Below are 18,698 nucleotides of genomic sequence, written 5' to 3' on the forward strand. Positions count from 1 at the left end.
TAAAGCAGCTTTGAAAGAGTGACAAAAAGATGGAGAGAGAGAAAGAGAGAGAGAGAGAGATCGGTGCCAATCACGATGGCAGAATGCCTCGTGCGGTTGAGGTATACTCATATTATAATACGGGGAGTGGAGATAATCTGATTCTCATATTCAAATCACTGTTTGTCCATAAATCTTGAAATATTCATGAAAATTCGAATGTATTCAATCCCTCCGGCACCCTATAAGCGTAAAGTTGAGTGCGTATGCCAGTGGCTCGCCAGAACTTGATTTAGAAAATCTCTTTTTGGATGCGATTCATGTTTATACTTCACAAGACTAAGATTCTTTCTGGCACAGGACTGTTTGAGTCACTCCCTTAAATGTGCCTTTCTAAGAGCAGACTGGCTATCAGTCCTCGTGGCTCTATGGACCGCAAGGGAGTGATACTGCTGTTATACGGCAGGGGGCGCTCAGACTGTTCCTGTGAATGCAGTTGGCCACAGTGGATTCCGCATTATTCCAGTCAGATGAAAACCCGTGACATTTGGTTGCCGGGTGCTACTGAGGAGCAGGTATAAACCAAAGTTTGACAGCGTGCCATTTTCAGCATTCGGAGGCCAAACGCATTCAGGTGTAAGGTACCAAAGCAGACAGAAATGATTCGGTTTGAGACATTTGATTTCAGGGATTGGGTGACTTTAATAGAATCTGAGACTTCCCTTCTAAGGACGTAAAATATCGAATGGAGCCAAATTTGATCACTGCAGTATTGCGTGGCTGTTGCACGAGCACCCTCCGCTTTCTTCCCAAACGTTTCCAACTTACGTCAGGGACTTTATATCATTTTATTCAGACTGTGTCCAGATGCAACAACAGATTTGCTCAAATCAGTTAAATCAGCAAGCATACCTGGGGAACTGTTTTATTCAATTACAGATAGGGTATACAAGTTCTGGGCATTGCCACAGATTTCGTGTTTTACGCTCAGTTGCCACGAAGAATTGACTGACAGCGGCGCTACAGGTTTATTTTGGCAGCTAGGAGGCGCGTGTAGCTCGCGCTTGGGCACCGGAGACGCAATCAAAGAACACGTTTGAGATGCTGCTCTATGCATGTGCATGAAACATTAAATGCATTGCATGTATAAATTATTTTAAATTAATAATAATATGAATAAAAAAGAACTGGTAGTGGGTGTAAAAGTGTTTTGACTGTTCAAAGCTGTGGCTAAACTATAATAAATCACTCGCAGTACACATACGCATTCCCCGTATCTTTAACAGATTTCTCTATTTAAACATTTAAGATAGTTTTCCACAATTGAATCACTCTCTCTGACTCACTCCTAAACTAACTCATCAGCCATTCAATCCTTATGACCAGAAATCCCGCAGCTCTGACCAGGGGCGTGTCAATCCGCCACCGGATGTTTGACAGACGTGGTGGGTATCGAATAAAACTTAGGCTCTGCTGGTGTCGGATGATCCCATTGGTTGGCGAGGGGAGGGTGCTGCGGGAAAACCGAACAGCTTAGCGTTGAAGCTTCAGTACTGTGCCAGCGGACACCACCGGAGCGCACCTGACATACTGGGACCTTTCAGATAACACGAAAAAGGGAAACATATTGACTGTCGCTGTAAACAGAGACTATATCTCAGATATATCAAGTTCATCTATTGAAAGAACTCTATGGATTATTTAAGTGTGTTTTATTCGACATTAAAACGCTTTTTATTTGAGCCAGTATCAGTTTAATGTAATGCGTACTTGTGACAAAAATTCGGCGCGACTCTAAAGCCAGAGCTTCTTCGTGGAGCTATACGAAGGGAATCGTCTTGGGAAATTGGTCCCGTCTTAACCAACGGACAGCATGGTTTTTGGCTGACAGCCCCGTTTAAGGAAAGCTATTACCCTTCAACCAAAGCCCTACGCACGCTTGAGCGCCTTACATCGAGGAAGAGGGGTATGGTTTTGCTGCGCGCTCAGCGGAGATAAAATATCCCAAGTGCCCTTTCCGTAGAGGAGATGTTTGTATTTTTGCTCCTGCTGTGTCTCGCGGATGGTGTAGTTTCGCAGATACGGTACTCTGTGCCCGAGGAAGCGGAGCATGGCACGTTTGTGGGAAATATCGCAGAGGATTTGGGACTGGACCTTACGAAACTTTCATCCCGCCGATTTCAGGTGGTGCCCAGCTCGCGGACGCCGTACCTGGAAGTAAACTTGGAAAACGGGGTGCTTTTCGTGAACGAGAAAATCGACCGGGAGCGCATCTGTAAGCAGACTGCCAGCTGTTTGCTTCACCTGGAGGTGTTCCTGGAGAACCCACTCGAGCTCTTTCGCGTGGAGATAGAGGTGGTGGACATCAACGACAACCCGCCGAGCTTTCCAGAGACGGACATCACCGTGGAAATATCCGAGAGCGCGACCCCTGGCACGCGCTTCCCTTTGGAGAGCGCCTACGACCCGGATGTCGGTAGCAACGCACTGCGCACCTACGACATCACCAACAACAACTATTTCTACCTAGACGTGCAAACGCAAACGGACGGCAACAAATTCGCAGAGCTGGTTTTGGAAAAGCCGTTGGATCGAGAACAGCAGGCAATGCACCGTTATGTTCTCACGGCCGTGGACGGTGGCCAACCTCCTCGGACTGGGACAGCATTGCTTGTGGTCAGAGTGCTCGACTCCAACGACAACGTCCCCGTGTTTGATCAGCCGGTATACTCTGTGAACCTGGCAGAAAACGCGCCCGTGGGCACGCTCGTGATTCAACTTAACGCCACCGATTCAGACGAGGGCCCTAACGGAGAGGTAATTTACTCGTTCAGCAACCACATCTCGGGTAGAGTAAAAGAACTGTTTGATATTGATGCTAGAACTGGCCGAATAGAGGTCAGAGGCGAGGTGGACTTTGAGGAAAGCAGCTTGTATCAGATTTACGTTCAAGCGAAAGATATGGGACCAAACGCCGTGCCCGCGCATTGTAAAGTTTTGGTAAAAGTGACAGACGTGAATGACAACGCACCTGAAATCATCTTCAGCACAGTCACGGAGTCCGTGAGCGAAAACGCAGCCACGGGTACCGTCATCGCTCTGCTCAGCGTCACAGATAAGGACTCGGAAGAAAACGGACAGACTCATGTGGAGATTCTTGGCGACGTCCCTTTTAAACTTAAAACCTCATTCAGAAATTATTATACTATTGTAACCGATGGTCCCCTCAACAGAGAGACTTTAGAGGCGTACACTGTCACTGTAGTTGCAAGAGATAAAGGAATTCCATCTTTGGCGAGCAGCAAATCAATCAAAGTGCACGTGTCAGACGAGAACGACAACGCGCCCACTTTTACGCAGCCCGTTTATGATGTGTATGTGACTGAAAACAACGTCCCCGGTGCTTATATCTACGCTGTCAGTGCCGTTGACCCCGACGTCGGACAGAATGCTTATATAACTTACTCCATAGTGGAGTGTGAGATCCAGGGTATGTCAGTGGTCACGTATGTGTCCATCAACTCGGAGAATGGTTATCTCTACGCTCTCAGATCATTTGATTATGAGCAACTAAAAGACTTTAGCTTTATGGTTCAAGCCAGAGACTCGGGCAGCCCCGAGTTGTGGTCCAACACCACGGTAAATGTAATTATTGTGGATCAAAACGATAACGCGCCGTCTGTGATTGCGCCTCTCGGAAAAAATGGCACCGCGCGGGAGCCTTTACCGCGCTCTGCTGAACCGGGCTATTTGGTGACGCGCATCGTCGCAATGGATGCAGATGATGGAGAGAACGCGCGATTGTCCTATAGTATACAGCGAGGCAACGAGAATGGGATGTTCCGAATGGACTGGCGTACCGGGGAGTTGCGCACGGCTCGTCGGGTATCAGCTAAACGAGACCCACAACAGCTTTATGAGCTGCTGATAGAAGTAAGAGATCACGGGCAGCCTCCCATGTCTTGTAGCGCAGTCGTACAGGTTACACTGGTAGATAGTCTCGTAGAGGGTCACAGTGGAGAGCGCGGCTCTGCCAAGGCCAAAGAAGCGTCTCTTGATCTGACACTCATTCTCATAATCGCGCTTGGCTCAGTCTCCTTTATCTTTCTGCTGGCCATGATTGTCCTGGCCGTGCGCTGTCAGAAGGACAAAAAGCTAAACATTTACAGCACCTGTCTGGCGAGCGACTGCTGTTGCCTCGTTGGGTGCGGGTCGTGCGGATCGGGCGGCTGCTGCGGGCGTCAGGCCCGAGCCGCCCGAAAAAAGAAGAAACTGAGCAAGTCGGACATCATGCTGGTACAGAGCACCAACACGGCCAACGTGAGCGTTGCGAGCGCCGCGCAGGTACCCGTGGAGGAATCGGGAAGCTTCGGCTCTCTGCATCAGAGCCAGAATTACTGTTACCAGGTCTGTCTGACTCCAGAATCGGCCAAAACGGACTTGATGTTCATGAAGGCCTGCAGCCCGTCCCGCAGTAACGACACCGACCACAACCCGTGCGGTGCCATAGTGACCGGCTATACGGACCAACAGCAGCCGGACATCATATCAAACGGCAGCCTGCTCTCCAGTGAAGTAAGAAAACCTTTGAAACTAACTCAAAGAAAATAATGTTGCAACATACAATTATAATTGTCAGTGCAGCTTTAAAATGTAGTTACATTTTTGTTCAAAATTCATTTTAAATAATTATATTATATTTTGGATCTTAATGGCTCTTACAAAGCAAAAACTTTTGAAACAGAGCTGCTTTTACGTTCGACTGATTTTATTTAGAATAAAAACGAAGAAACAAAGAATTAACAAGCTTGAATAAGTTTATAATTCATTCCTAGTGGATAAAAGGAAATCATTGTAATAAAAAATTCTATTACAAAATATTATTTATATAAACTATTATTATTATTATTATTACATCATCATCAGGTGGTATATACGGTGGAATTACTCATGGTCAAGTGTAAACATAGTGAGTCACAGAACCGATAGATTTGCATGTTTGTGAAAAGCTCCGGGGGTTATAGTGTATTAGATATGCCAGTCACGGTGCTGCAGAGCCCCACATGAACAAAGATCCATCTATAGTTGAATTCTGCTGAATAGCAGCACAGCCTAATGATTCTGTCCGTCTGTAAAATCCCTGTGATGCCTAGTGAGTGAGGCTTGTATTTTGACCTTTTTTTTTATGGGATCCTTTTTCAGTTTATGTGATTTTTTTATTGTATTATTACTTATTATTATGCATGATTTATATGAATTATTTTTGTTTGTGCTGCGGTTATTGTTGGGCCCATTACAAATCTATGCCTCTTTTGCAGACAAAACACCAGAGAGCAGAGCTAAGTTATTTGGTCGACCGACCAAGGCGTGTTAACAGGTAGGCATCTTAAGGGCCATAATCTTTTTTATGTCTATGATTTTAATTTCCTAATAAATCCAGATTTTTTTAAATATAACCAATGTTAAGCATGTGAAGACCACATAATGCCTAAGCAGTAATACTGTGGTTATATAAGAGTCTTGTGGTATAGCGGTACACTCAGACCCCCTCTCGCCTGCAGCTCTGCATTTCAGGAGGCGGATATTGTGAGCTCAAAAGACAGCGGCCACGGAGACAGCGAGCAGGGAGACAGTGACCATGATGCCATGCATCGCGGACATTCCTCTGGTATGTCTACAGATATTTCACATACTATACTTTTGCTTTGTTATTGGTCCATTTCTGTAGCTTAACTCATAACACGGTGCGGGCAACACTAAAGTTATCAGTTAGATTTCCAGGACACACAAACTGATGAAATGTGTATCTTGACGGCCACGGAAGTCATTTTGGATAGGTGCATCTGCCAAATTCAAAATGTCCTTTCTTACCATTTTTGGTTAAATCAGAAATACTGAGCGTTTTGTATTATGGAGAATATGCACTTGCATACAGCTTCTAAATGTATTGCTTGTGTTATTCACAGACACACCCAATGAGAACAAAACCTGTCATGTCATAGCCTTTAGATCATTCTAATCTTGTTTTATAATCCCAGTGGAGATATTTCTGGCCACTGAACCTATGGTATGGATGCACGCACACAACAGTCATAGCACAGAATATAATGCCATTGTTTATGAATACTTACAGATAATAGGGATTTATGGCTGTGGTAATATCATCCTTTCACACATGACAGAATGGAATTTAGATCAGAAGAGGCAGTTTGTCATCGACCGTGTGGGACCGGACCAAATAGGTTAGCAGCAAACAAACAAGCATTTCATTAATGGTGTGTGACCCACCCACCCCCAAACTCTTCGTCACTCCCCCAACCTTCCACACTAAGCCTACTGCTCGCATTCCACTGATGTAGGACGCTGCTTGTCCACACCTTTACAAAAACACATGTGGCACTCTGAAGATGAGATCTAGAATGACTCGCTTTGTTGCTAAATGACACCTGTTTTGAAGTGGATTGTGAAGATGACTGTCTAATGTAATTATGACATAGCTGGACACAAATGAATAGAACCAAAAGTTGCATCTTATTATCATTAATTTTTCTTTGGTTGAGCATATGTCCTGGGCTGTTTTTCCAGAGCACCATATGTTCTGGCTGGGCATTCAGATGGACTCCTTCGGCTCTTATTTAGCCCATTTTTGCTCGGTAAAACGTTAGATTAAAATCAAGACTTTTCCCATACAAGGTCAGCTGGCCCATCTGCCTTTGTTGTCACAGGCAATCAGAGAACATTTCCCTTTTAAGGTAAACTTGAACAGAGTTAAAACCAAATCCGTTGTGTCGCTTTATCCATTTGCGAGCATGTTGTCCTCACTAAAATTAATTGTTTTGCAGCATACTATCTTCCTTAATTAAGATAATTGAAAGCGGCGTTTGGTATGCAGACTTGGATTGCGTTCAGGAGCATGCATTGTTCATTTTAATGAGAATTTGCTAGTAACAGCCTCCATCCTTTCAAATGTATTTTAGACAACTTGTTTCTTAACCAATTGCTATTTTATGGCCTTTTTGAAACAGGGAATTTAGTCTGCTGAATGCCCAAATATGAAAATGTTGTCATTATTTATTCACACAGGTTTTTCTAAACCTGTATGGCTCACTTTTTGCTGTAGAATACAAAAGGGGAATGTTATGAGAATATTGTGGCCATTCAGTAAACGACAACAAGGGCTGTCAAACTCAGAAAAGCATTAAACGTGTGACAAGATCTCTGCAGATTGAACAGTATTGTTATTCTTTTAAATTAAACCAATTTACTTACCAGAGCTGAATGATCCAGTTTTCGAGTTTCAGCTCTGTTGGCGTCCTTTGAGAAATCCCTAAATGGAGAAGATTTTCAGTTTCTTTCATTTAAAATGGATCATGGGTCCATTGAAAAGTCAGGTTTGAAACATGTTCTGTTTAGGTTACAATAACCCTCTAATGTGTTAACAGACTAAACCCAGATAAAAAAAACACCAAGATGAGCATCCCATATTTTCTTCTCTAATGCATAAAAGTGCTTCTGTAATACAACGGAGCGCTTCAGAGATACTTGATGTTTTGACAAACCTGAATCATTTAAATCATATTTTCCTGATCCCGAAGATCTGCCACGCCGCAGCAGAATCCCTCATTTGAGTTTCAGGTCATGTTCAGATGTGAGAAACAGCTCGCTGATCAGTAATTTATTTTCAGGCCGATGCATACCAATTAGCAAATGAAGGTTATTATCAGATCTAATGCCTTACAGGGCTTCAGCTTGGAAATCACCAGAGCGAATGTAAAGAGAAGGATGTGTTTTAATGGATCATTTTTTTTAGTCTGTTGCTATATCTTACAGCTTTAAGGTTCTCTTCCTCTCCCCTTGGGCTAGTGTGAGCGTCTCATATGGTTTCTCATGTAACTTCACATGTGTAAAATCTTAAAGTGTTTTTTCAACGATAGAATGTAGAGATTACATTTTCATCGGACTCTCATGCAATATTGAACCCTAAATCAAAAATATAATTACTTTTCCAATTCTTTCACTGAAAAAAGGACACTGGATGAGTACAGAGAGCAATTAATTTTGGGAAATGTCAAGAAATATCAAGATGTCTCCCTGCGATTACACAATGAGGAAGTGTCTTATCTCATGCTTTCAAAATACCAAACTCGCTGTCGTTCATCTTTGTTCAAAGTACTGTGTCTATAACTCATTGCAGGGTGAAGGCCAGAATATTTGCGGTATTTGTTGAACTTTACTTTACCCCAGTAAGAAAATGTGCAAATATTTGTGCAAAGAACTTAAATACATGTGGAAATGTTTTGTAGAGTGCATTTATTAAACAACTTGGATAAAAAAATGAGCTTACTGCTTCTAGCTGTTTACCTTCGTAGCATTAATAAGTTGAAACTCCAGCAGCATTGAATGAACATGAGAGTATTTATTAATATTGATTTTATAATTATTCGGCAGAGACTTCAAAACAATTGGAAACTAAACTTATTATACAAATATTTTTGTGCCCGTTTTTATCATTGCCAAAGTGATAAACTGTAGGAAAAGAAAGAGACAGATCTGAGCTGCGTCTGAATTCGCCCACTTGTTCACACATACACTATTCCCTATATAGTGAATGCTAAATAGTCCACTATATGGGGAAGAAATGAATGGACAATTTCGGACACTGACATAATATATCCTGCGTCTGACAGTACTGTCGCGGACATTCGTCACTTATATTACACATGTGTGGCTTAATGGATTGTTTTGTAAAATGGTAAAGTTCATTTTAACATTATTTATCTTGTTTATTGTATTAGTTTTTAATTAACTATTACATTTTTTTATGTTAAATAAAATGACTATATACATTTTTTATTTTAAATAAAAACTGCTATAAATAACATTCATTTAATTTGTTTATTCTCAAAAAGTATAAATTACTGTCAACAAGAACAAATACAAGTGAATAAACGTACATTCATGGCATTAACGGTCACTCTCCTCTAGTTGATTCTAATAACATGGTTGATTCGCATTGTATTATGGGAAATATGAGTGAGCTTAGGATGTACACTCAAAATCATAATGCATTGTTAGTAAAAAGTAGTGACCTAATATAGGGAATGAGTTGTTTACTCAGAATTTGTACAACACTACAAAATGGCGGACACCCGATATAGTGCACTATATAGGAGATAGCTACTATCAAAATACATCCAACCAATAAACCCCCTGCTATATATACAGTATATCATTTGTGTTCCTTAAGATTAAACTCCACCCAAACCTGTATTTGGCCCCACATTTCTTTTCCAAAAAATATATTTTATATTATAATAAGAGAATTTCTGCTCAAACTACTTGTTGCCTGGTGAGGTGGTCCTTCGCTGGGGTCTGTTATTAGGAGGGTCTTACCAAACCCGTTCCTAAGTAGGTTGTTTGCATGTAGCTCCAAAGGGCTGTAATCCTCTTTTAAAGCACAACCCCAAAGTCTATGTATGCTGACCTGTCTCCTGTCTGAAAGGCTAGTCTGAGGATTAGCTAAGAACATCCCCCCCGCACACAGACAACACAAACTCTGCTCTATACCTTCCATAACATCTCCGCTTAGCACTGCTTTTAAAACGGCACTTTTCATTAATCCTCCAGCTGTAATTACTGACTGTTTTAGACATGGGGCTTTTAGACACATGAGCCGAGGGGATTTAAAAACGCTCACCTCTCTCTCTTGTTCTGAGATGTAGACAGTAAAAGCGGCCGGCTTACACCTGCCGGGGGTAAAAGACGCACGCAACTGTCATGCACAAACTAACAGGATCTGCTCCCTCATGCTGGCATTAGTTGTAAGGCCTTCGTGGCGCTATCTTCTCGGCTTTGATTCGTGAGGTCTTTCATCAGTGAAAATAATGAACAACCTGCTTGAATTAAGAGCTGTTGATCAAAATATATTTTCACGGTTACATTTACATTTAAGCATTTAGCAGACTCCGCAGACTCTTTGTAAGAAGAGCAAGGAAAACAATGAAGGGACTATTAGAGAAGGATGCTTCAATGCTTGAGACCATACCAGTTGATAGAAGAGAAAGATAAGAAAATATGGAATTGTAAAAAATATTAGATTTTAAAAATGTATAAACGTTTATATATATTTCAAATTATAAATAAACACATGTAAATCTTTTCTAGATGTATATGTGACCCTGGAAGACAAAACCAGTCTTAAGGGTCACTTTTAATAAATTGAGATTTTTATGTCAAATGAAAGCTGAAGAAATAAGCTTTCTATTGATATATGGTTTGTTAGGATAGGACACTATCTGACGGAACAACAAGTGTTTACAAAGCTGGAATCTGACGGTGCAAAAAAGCGAAATACTGAGAAAGTGCCTTTGACAGGCCACCCACTCACAAAAGTTGTTTTTATACATTTACGGTAGGAAATTTATAAAATATCTTTATGGAAAATTAACTTTACTTAATTTCCTAATGATTTTTGGAAGAAATAAAAATCGGTAATTATTTACCCTAACAATGTATTTTTGGCGATAACTAAAAACGTTCCCGTGCTACTTAAGACTGGTTTTGTTGTCCAGGGTCGCATATATCTTTATTTGTACGTGTTTATAAATGCAAAATAAATATGCACAGTACACAGACATATATTATGTAAACACAAACTTTTATTCTGGATTAATCGCGATTAATCGTTGCACAACTCTTAAATATTGTGTGCTCGGCCTAACATGAACTTTTACAATAATGTGATTGAATTTGTTTAACATAACAACCCGTGTTCCCGATTTCTTTTGTTGTAATTAAAGGAAACAAAAGAGCAAAGAGGGTTACGACCCTTATAACATACCCCATGATCCTTTGGATGATAGAAAGAAAGGAACCGCCAGAATTGATTTGCAGGCTTGATGTCTTAGACATTTTACCTTTGATGTCAATCAGAAAGAAAGAGAGAGAGAGAGAGAGAAAGAGCAGATTACAGCGTTGACTCCATCCACTTGGCCTGCGCATGTTCGCCACATGTACTTTGATCAGGGTCATTTTTCAATTTGAAAGAAGAGGGGAACAACCCAATCTTTTCATGATTAGCATGTCAAGCACCAAAGACAATTCATGCGCTAGGCTTCTAACGTTTTCAAAGCGAACGACACGTATTGCTTTTCGTGTGAATTTACATATTTCCAATGCTTGATTAAATCTGAAAAGATGCCCGATAACTTCAGCCCCAGACACATTCTGATTGGTTGAATTAATGTGGCATGCGTGGTTCAATCAAGGCAATGATTATGAATGTTATAGCCCATGCATATGTATGATTTGTTTTATTTCATAAAGTAGGCTAGTTCCAGCTGAAAGAAAAGCATGTGTTAACTCATCCACGCGTGCTCAGTGAAGCCTGCGCTGGCTCTCATGCCCATCCACCCACACAGACAATTAAAGACAAGCTAACCTCTTTCTCTGTTCGATCTCGCAGGAGCAGACCTGTTCTCCAACTGCACAGAAGAGTGCAAGGCCCTCGGCCACTCAGATCGCTGCTGGATGCCAAGTTTCATGCCAACCGAAGCGCGACAGGGCGCCGATTACCGAAGCAACCTGCATGTGCCGGGCATGGACTCCGTGCCAGACTCTGAGGTATTTGAGGGCGAGACCTTGGCGGGCGATCAGTCATTCTCCACCTTTGGCAAAGAGACGCCACACCACCCCAACCAGATGCACCAACATCAACACCATCAACACCACCTCAATGCTTCCACGCTAGAGAGGAAAGAGTTCGATGCACTTCTGTGTAACTCGCGCATGCCTTACAAAGCCGCCTGTCTGTGTGAGTATCTCGAAAAGAGAGCGCTTTCTCTCTCTCTCAATCTGACCAAAAAAAACAATATTCCAAATTCGAGGCTTGAAGTGCTACTGAATTCTCCTCTAAACACCTCCCATTTGCGCTTTCCTTCATACATCCACATCTTTTCATCTGATCTTCACATACCTGGTCTTGGTTTACACTTTTTAAAATAAAGGCTTTAATTACAACTAAATTGTTTTTTACAGCATGAAGCAATATCTAATCTTTTTCAATTCCAAAAAAGATTAATCTCTAGTTAGTTTCGAAACCATCTGTGTATCGATGCTTTAAAGACCCCTAGGGGGTTTTACATTTCCAGTTAACAGAAGAGATAATGTGCGGATTACTCTCCAAAGATGTTGTCCACTCATGAAGCTTTTCAAAAGAATTTTATTTTGCCTAAGATACCTTTATTTTTAAATAGCGAATGCATTTCATTTTATTAATTTACTGACTTTGAACTGGATTGAACTCTTAGTCTATATTCTTAATTTTCTTTGTACATTCCAAATCCCAATTATAAAAGTCCAGCTGTCAATCAAAATTGAGATTCTCTGATGTGATATTATATTTCGTGGAGGGAACATTTTCATATTGTCTGACCATTATAAAAATGCAACTGGGGGTTAAGACACATAAAAATCAATCTTTTAAACACAGAGATTTAAAAAGAACAAATTCCCTATTGATTGTACACAGGCACAAGATATATTAAGACAGCGTTTGGTTAACCGTGGCAAACATCAGTTCAGAAACACTCTCAAAAGACTAGAGATAAAGAGTTTAGACTGCCTACTACTGCATGTTTTTAAAGAGGATGAAGGTGGGATTGATTGAGATTATTGACTGTTCTTTTGTTAAAAAACCTTCACATCCGTCTCACAGTTCTCGTAGGCCGTGCGTAGGTGGTGCGTTTAAGTTTGAGGACACATTTATGATTGTGGGCATAGTTCCTCATCAAAGCACTCGTTGTGTATACGAGAACGTCTTAACACAAAACCTTGTGTATTCTGGCATCTAAAAAACATGCTTTAATATGCTGCCTGTCTTTTTCTTTTTTTAGCGCGGAAAAGGATTTGCTAGCTCTTTCCGTGTGGACATACCAGAGACGGCGTGAATTTGCACAATCAGTAAAACTGATGGAATGGCATCAAGTTTTCAGACTCTATTTCCAGAGGCGTCAGATCGCGTGTTCCCAAAGGCGTCCGGTGCCTCCGATCAACAAACTTTATGAAAGTGTCGGACTCACAGAGCCAGGCAGAAGGCCAGACGGATGGACACAACATGTTTCTCAGCAGGACTGAGATGGGACGGAGGACAAAACAGGACCTTAAAAAAACGTGGAGCATAGGAAGACATCCAAGGAGAGAAATCAGAGGACGACGAATCCTCTCGGCTTCTGCGTGTGCCTGTTTACAGCACTACTGTACATGGTAAAAAACAAAAGAAACAAAAAGACGAGGACCACCGACGAAAACTACAAAAATGGAGATATATTCACTGAGCCCTTTAGCTGTTTATGTACACACACACTCCACTGAAAAGCCAATTGTACAGGAAATATATTTGTGCATTACAAATGCAATATTGTTCTTTTAGACTGTTTTATATTCTGTGTGCGGCTGTGTGTGTGTGTGTGATCAGGTGTTTTCCCTAAATCTATTCCAACTCTTTGTCAAAGGAAAGAAGCAACGGATTCCACGGATGGATTTCCTTCCGTCAGGGTTTAAGTGTTTTTCACGTTGTAAGCAGGACAGCTGTGGCCTAACTCTTACTCTCTCATACTTAGGTTATATCACGTGTGAGAAGTCTTAACTGTACTCTTTTAAACTTCGAAATAAATATAAATCTATATCTATAAATCTATCTATATATACTTTTTCTGAAAGTGCGGTCTTCATTTGCGCCAGTTTTTCCAGTGTAGTGTGTAAGGCTTCGCGAAGGAGCCGTTAGCATCGCAAATCCACTTTACAGGGGTTCTTAACGTGACATAAAGCCTTATCTCTAAACCTTTCATCCATTTTTTCACTTTTGGATATTGAGATTCATGTCTATAAATAAAAAGGGGAGTAATAATCTAGATTTTGAGTACATGGCAGTTGTGTATTACTGTAGCCAAATAGGTCCGTTTAATAATTTGAGGCCAAATAAGAAAAGTGCACACGGTGCAAAGCAAACATACACTGAAACTGATATTGACACACAACTACACACATGCCCACGAACACCTTAATATCAGAAGGTGACAAATAAACAGAAAAATGTATACTTACAATGTAGACTCTTGTGTTTTATTTAAATGAATTAATACATAATTGCCTACATTTTGCCTATTTAGACCTAAAAACTCTAATCTCTGATGATGAATGTCAAAAAATGATCTGTTTTTTATAATGCAGCTTAATAGAAAGAATTAGCTTGTTGTTAATGCTTTTGTTTTTGGACACGTGTATGCAACCAACAGACTCAACAAACCATTCAAGAGTGTATCGAGTTAAAAAACAAATTGTGTTCAGCAAGTAAATTGAAGCAAAAAGTTACATTACCTCTCATCTGCAAAAAGTATAAAATGTAATATATATATAAATATATTCCAACAGAGTTCAATTTAAAGCCAGTCGCACAGAACTAAACTTAATGCAGTACGAACGAAAGGACAAAAGCAATGTGATCATATCTCATTTTCCCTAAAATGAACTCCATTATGTTTGACCTCCATTCACATTAATCTCTTTCACAAACCGCAGGGTTTAATATCTGAACGTTAGAGCAGTAAGAGGGACCTAAATACAGAAATCACTGGGCTATAATAAGAATAATTAAAGAAATAAAATAAATGACTAACGATTCCCAAAGCAAGTCATACATTTTCTTGAGACATGGATTCGGGATTTTAAAGATCAACTGTTAAAGTCACCCAAAGAAATTCATTTAACCCTTTTTCAGTTCACTGCCATACTTTTGTCCAAGTGTCATTGATGGTGAATAGCAGGTTTATATTTGTGTAGAATGTAAAAGTTGAGAAGGGATCCAAGGACTCCAATGTTGATTTTAAGTTGGGTGTTGGTTGACGCTTTGAACTGGGGCCACTGGTGACAGATAGACTGAAGTTGAACAGAAAATCTGTCCTCATAAATATGCTAACAGCCCCAACCCCTGCTAGCCTCTTTTCTTTCACCTCCATCACGCCTTCCTTCACTCCTCCCCCCTTTCATCTCGCCCCGTTCCCTGCTCCTTCCTCCATCGCACACCTCATCTCCTCTGACAGGTCAACCATCCATTTGTTCTCACCCGCTGATGACGTCTGTGAGACCAACTTTTGTTCTTCTCCAAAGAGAGCACGAGCAAAAAAAAGACAAATGAGAGCGTATCCTGTGCTGGGTTGTCAAGGTGTTTCGCGTCTATTCTCACTTCAAAATGTTTCTCTGTGGGGAATGTTTTGAAGTTCTCTGCTGTGTGCTTCTCTCTGTGTGTGTGTGGCACTGCCAGATGTCTGATGTCTGAGGTGACAGCGAGACGTGGTGGAGGCCCATCGGACCCCTGGCAGTTCTCTGAGGGGCCTCGGGGGCCCCTGCTTAAGCGTCTGAAGCGTTAAGGCGCTGAAAAGGCGATAAGCGGAGCAGGACAGGAATGTGAGAGCAGAGAGGCCGTAAATCCCAGGTGTGCTGTCTGTTACGCAGGAGCGTGAAGAAAGTCGGACAGCAGATAAGATGACAAAAGAACGATGGAGCCGAAAGCGGAATAGGAGGGGGACAGGAGCGAAAAAAGGAAAAGCGGGGAAGAGAGCCCCTGTGAGTCAAGCTTAGCCAGGGGCCCTGTGAACACAGCGTTACTGACATTTAGACCTCTCAATGCTGTAGTCTCACTATCGCGCCGGTTAGTGACCTGGTCTACTGGGACTACACCACAAAAACGCTATAAAAGGCCTTTGAAATGACAATCGTATCCTTGATGGCTGTGAATATTAAAAGCTTTCCTCAAACTCTTTTTTTATGTTAGTTAAGGGTACAAAAGTTAGAATATTACAGTAACATCAGATTTAATTCTTATTCAGTTTTTTTGCCAGAACTTTTGGCTTAAAATGTAGGCCGTTTCATTTGGTTTAAGTGAAGAGCTGTCCATCCAGTCGACATTAAGCTTATTTAGTGAATAAACTTTCATTTGTATTTATTCCCGTTTGTTGAAGGTTCTTTGTAATGTCAGACGTGGGTCATACTGAGAATAAAACTGAAAGAACATTTCATATTTACATATAAAGAAAATCTTTAAATTAAAAGACCACTCCAGTTTTGCCTTTAATCAGCATCTCTAGATGTATTGGGGCCATTCCAGTCCAGTGTCTGTTGAATGCAAAGACGTGTTAAAGTTGTGAAAATATATCAGGTTGATCCGGATCTTAAAACACATGTTAGAACATTTGTATTGTATTGTTTAAACGTGAATATTAACTTGTTTTCATTGTATAATTCAACATCTGCAAAACATTTCACCTTTTTGCCAGTTTGTCCTATTTACGTTTTTCTGAAAGTAAATGCAAATAAAAGACGATATTTTCACTTGGAATTCGGGAGTAATGTTGTCACTAAATTACAGAATGAAACAAATTTTTTATTTGTTCTTCAACACATAGCTATGAATAGTAAATTCGGAATAACTGAAAACAATTTTGGAGTGGTCTCTTAATTAATTGAATACAGCCACTGAAAATAAAACTTCCATGATCATTATCAACATAAAGATGATCAAATAATTAATGAAGAAAGAATTAACATCATTTATTTGATTACTTCATGATCTCTTCCTGTTTAAATGGTGAAAGGCCTCACTATTAAAACAAGATACAACCTCCTTAAATGGACCATTTATTGAAAATACAAAAATGACTTTTTTAAACCATAATTTTCAGAGTTTCAAAACAAAAGTTCCTTACGTAACTCGGGAAAATGACCATCTCTAAGCACACCCCCTCCACACACACACAGAACAAAACAATGGCTTTCCACTCATGCGCTGAGATGTCAATGGACCTTCCTAATGTGAGCATGAAGTTAGCAAAAAAAAGAGCAGAATTTACTTTGCTCTTCTCTCCTCATTAAATGCTTAAAAATTGTCTCTCCTCGGAAGTGTGTTGTTTTTTCGCTTTTCCGCTCAGGGTGACGACACCCTTTTCACAGCTGAACTGACAGTTTGTGAAAGGAGTGTTTATGATGCTGCGGATCTTGTAACCTCTATAATGTGAAGATGTTCCCTAAAAGAAAAAAATGATGTCTCAGCCATCCAGAAGGTTCCTGTCGAGTCCCACACCTACAAAGCGGAGCTTCCTTTGTGACTGCTTGAGAAACAACACTCAAGCACTGCAATGATGTCTGAGCACTATAATGACATGCTCAAGCCCCCGAATGAGAGGCGTCTCTTGATATCAGTGGCAGATAGGTGGTTATTATAATTAACGTCATGTGTATTATTTGTTTGAATTGAGTGGGTAACTATTGAAAAGAGGCAATCATGGCTGTATCCTGTGCGAGTGTGTGTGTTTGCGAGTGGACCGTAGGTACCACCTGGGTACTAATGAGTTAGTAATTAGGTTTTGGCACATGCACAGACAGCCACACCTCGCTCCTTAGGACCTCAGCTGCCATATGCTGCAGCAGTTGGGGGCTCAACTTGCCAAGAAGTCTAGAAGAAAGAGAAAAGTAACTCACTTATATGGCTCAGGCATCCATCTTCGCAGTGATAGTCTTTAATTCTGTCTCTGCCGTAAAACTTCCTGACCTGCAACTCGGCTAGATGCATAAAAAACACAGATAAACAGAGTAAATACCACAAAAGAATGATGAAAGTAAAGGCGGTGATTTGTTAAGTGCCAGCTCTATTCAAGCCTGCGCAGCCTGATCTCAACCACATTCAGACGTCTAACAAAAGAAGGGGTGTGTTCTTAAAAGAAAGGAAAGTTAGGCCGGAGTCTGTAGATGAGGATTAAAGTTGTTTGATTTGTTTTTAAGTGGAAAAAAATGACCAAGTCCTAACAGACAGCCTGAGCGGACAGCAAACACGGTGGCTAGATCTAACGATAGGGACTATGAGAATTTAAATTCTTGTTTCTAATGGTTTCAACTGCTTTCAAGAATGCGTGAAATCAACAGATGCTCACAGAACAACTCGCCAAGTGTTGGCGGGTCGATTTGTTTGTCAGGTTCTGAAATGTTGTCCCTCCCCACTGTGAAATGCATTAACAAATCCCTTACAGAATAAACCGTACAGATATTCTGTGCTCCTGAAAGGCGTAAGTCATTTCTGGGTCACATTTGGGACATTTGTGGGACAAAGAGCACACACACACACTCAGAAAATGCTTAGCCATCTGCTACCATTGCATGTCAGGGTGTTACATTACCTCATGGAGGGAAGGGAAGGGAGGGATTTCATGTTTGTAGTCGTTTAGTGATTCTTCCTCTGTGGAAAAGTGTTTAGTCAGGTAACCTAAATATGCCCTTCATGTGGTAAAATTTAAATGAACTGGGAAATAAGATAGGCCTACAGTTTGTAATTGACTGAATTAGCATGTAGGTTATACTAACAAGTCATTTTAAAGAGTTGCGAGATCTTGCAAACATAGCTTGTTAATTTAAGGACTGCCGGTGAATTTAAATATTTATTTGTCATTAATCTCATGCTTTTTTGTAGACATTCATAGCATGTGAACACGTTCTGTTTTTTTAAGGAAAGCTGACGCCGAATAAGTGTGAACTATATGTACTTAATAATTAGGTTTGACATTTTGTGTAAATGACGGCGTGAATTTATGCAACAACGCTCTTTATCCGTCTCACTCTTGCAAAAATAGCATTACAAAATGCAAACATGCCAGCAAAATGAAAATGCAAATCTG

The 18,698-nt window shown here is 40.8% G+C and overlaps 1 protein-coding gene across 3 annotated transcripts; it reads left to right on the plus strand.

Annotated features, from left to right (window-relative positions):
- The first annotated feature begins 1,546 nt into the window (after positions 1–1,546).
- pcdh10b (protocadherin 10b) lies at positions 1,547–14,084 on the plus strand. 3 transcript variants are annotated; one of them, XM_056770137.1, is made up of 5 exons: positions 1,547–4,554; positions 5,298–5,356; positions 5,541–5,647; positions 11,444–11,791; positions 12,873–14,084. In XM_056770137.1, the coding sequence occupies exons 1-5, from the start codon at positions 2,008–2,010 to the stop codon at positions 12,890–12,892; spliced, it is 3,081 nt and encodes a 1,026-aa protein (XP_056626115.1). In that variant the 5' UTR covers positions 1,547–2,007; the 3' UTR covers positions 12,893–14,084. The 3 variants fall into 3 exon arrangements, with proteins under 3 accessions (XP_056626115.1, XP_056626116.1, XP_056626117.1); XM_056770138.1 differs by having other exon boundaries at positions 11,444–11,601; XM_056770139.1 differs by lacking the exons at positions 11,444–11,791; positions 12,873–14,084 and adding an exon at positions 6,113–6,219.
- The last annotated feature ends 4,614 nt before the right edge of the window (positions 14,085–18,698 follow it).

Source organism: Triplophysa dalaica, chromosome 16 (genome assembly GCF_015846415.1).
Source record: "Triplophysa dalaica isolate WHDGS20190420 chromosome 16, ASM1584641v1, whole genome shotgun sequence".
Lineage (NCBI taxonomy): Eukaryota > Metazoa > Chordata > Actinopteri > Cypriniformes > Nemacheilidae > Triplophysa > Triplophysa dalaica.

Excerpts from the sequence above, each read along its gene's own strand:
- pcdh10b (XM_056770137.1), top strand. The coding sequence starts at position 2,008 with ATGTTTGTATTTTTGCTCCTGCTGTGTCTCGCGGATGGTGTAGTTTCG. Across the intron at positions 5,357-5,540 it reads CGACCAAGGCGTGTTAACAG|CTCTGCATTTCAGGAGGCGG; the intron begins GTAGGCATCTTA and ends TCTCGCCTGCAG. Across the intron at positions 5,648-11,443 it reads GCATCGCGGACATTCCTCTG|GAGCAGACCTGTTCTCCAAC; the intron begins GTATGTCTACAG and ends TCGATCTCGCAG.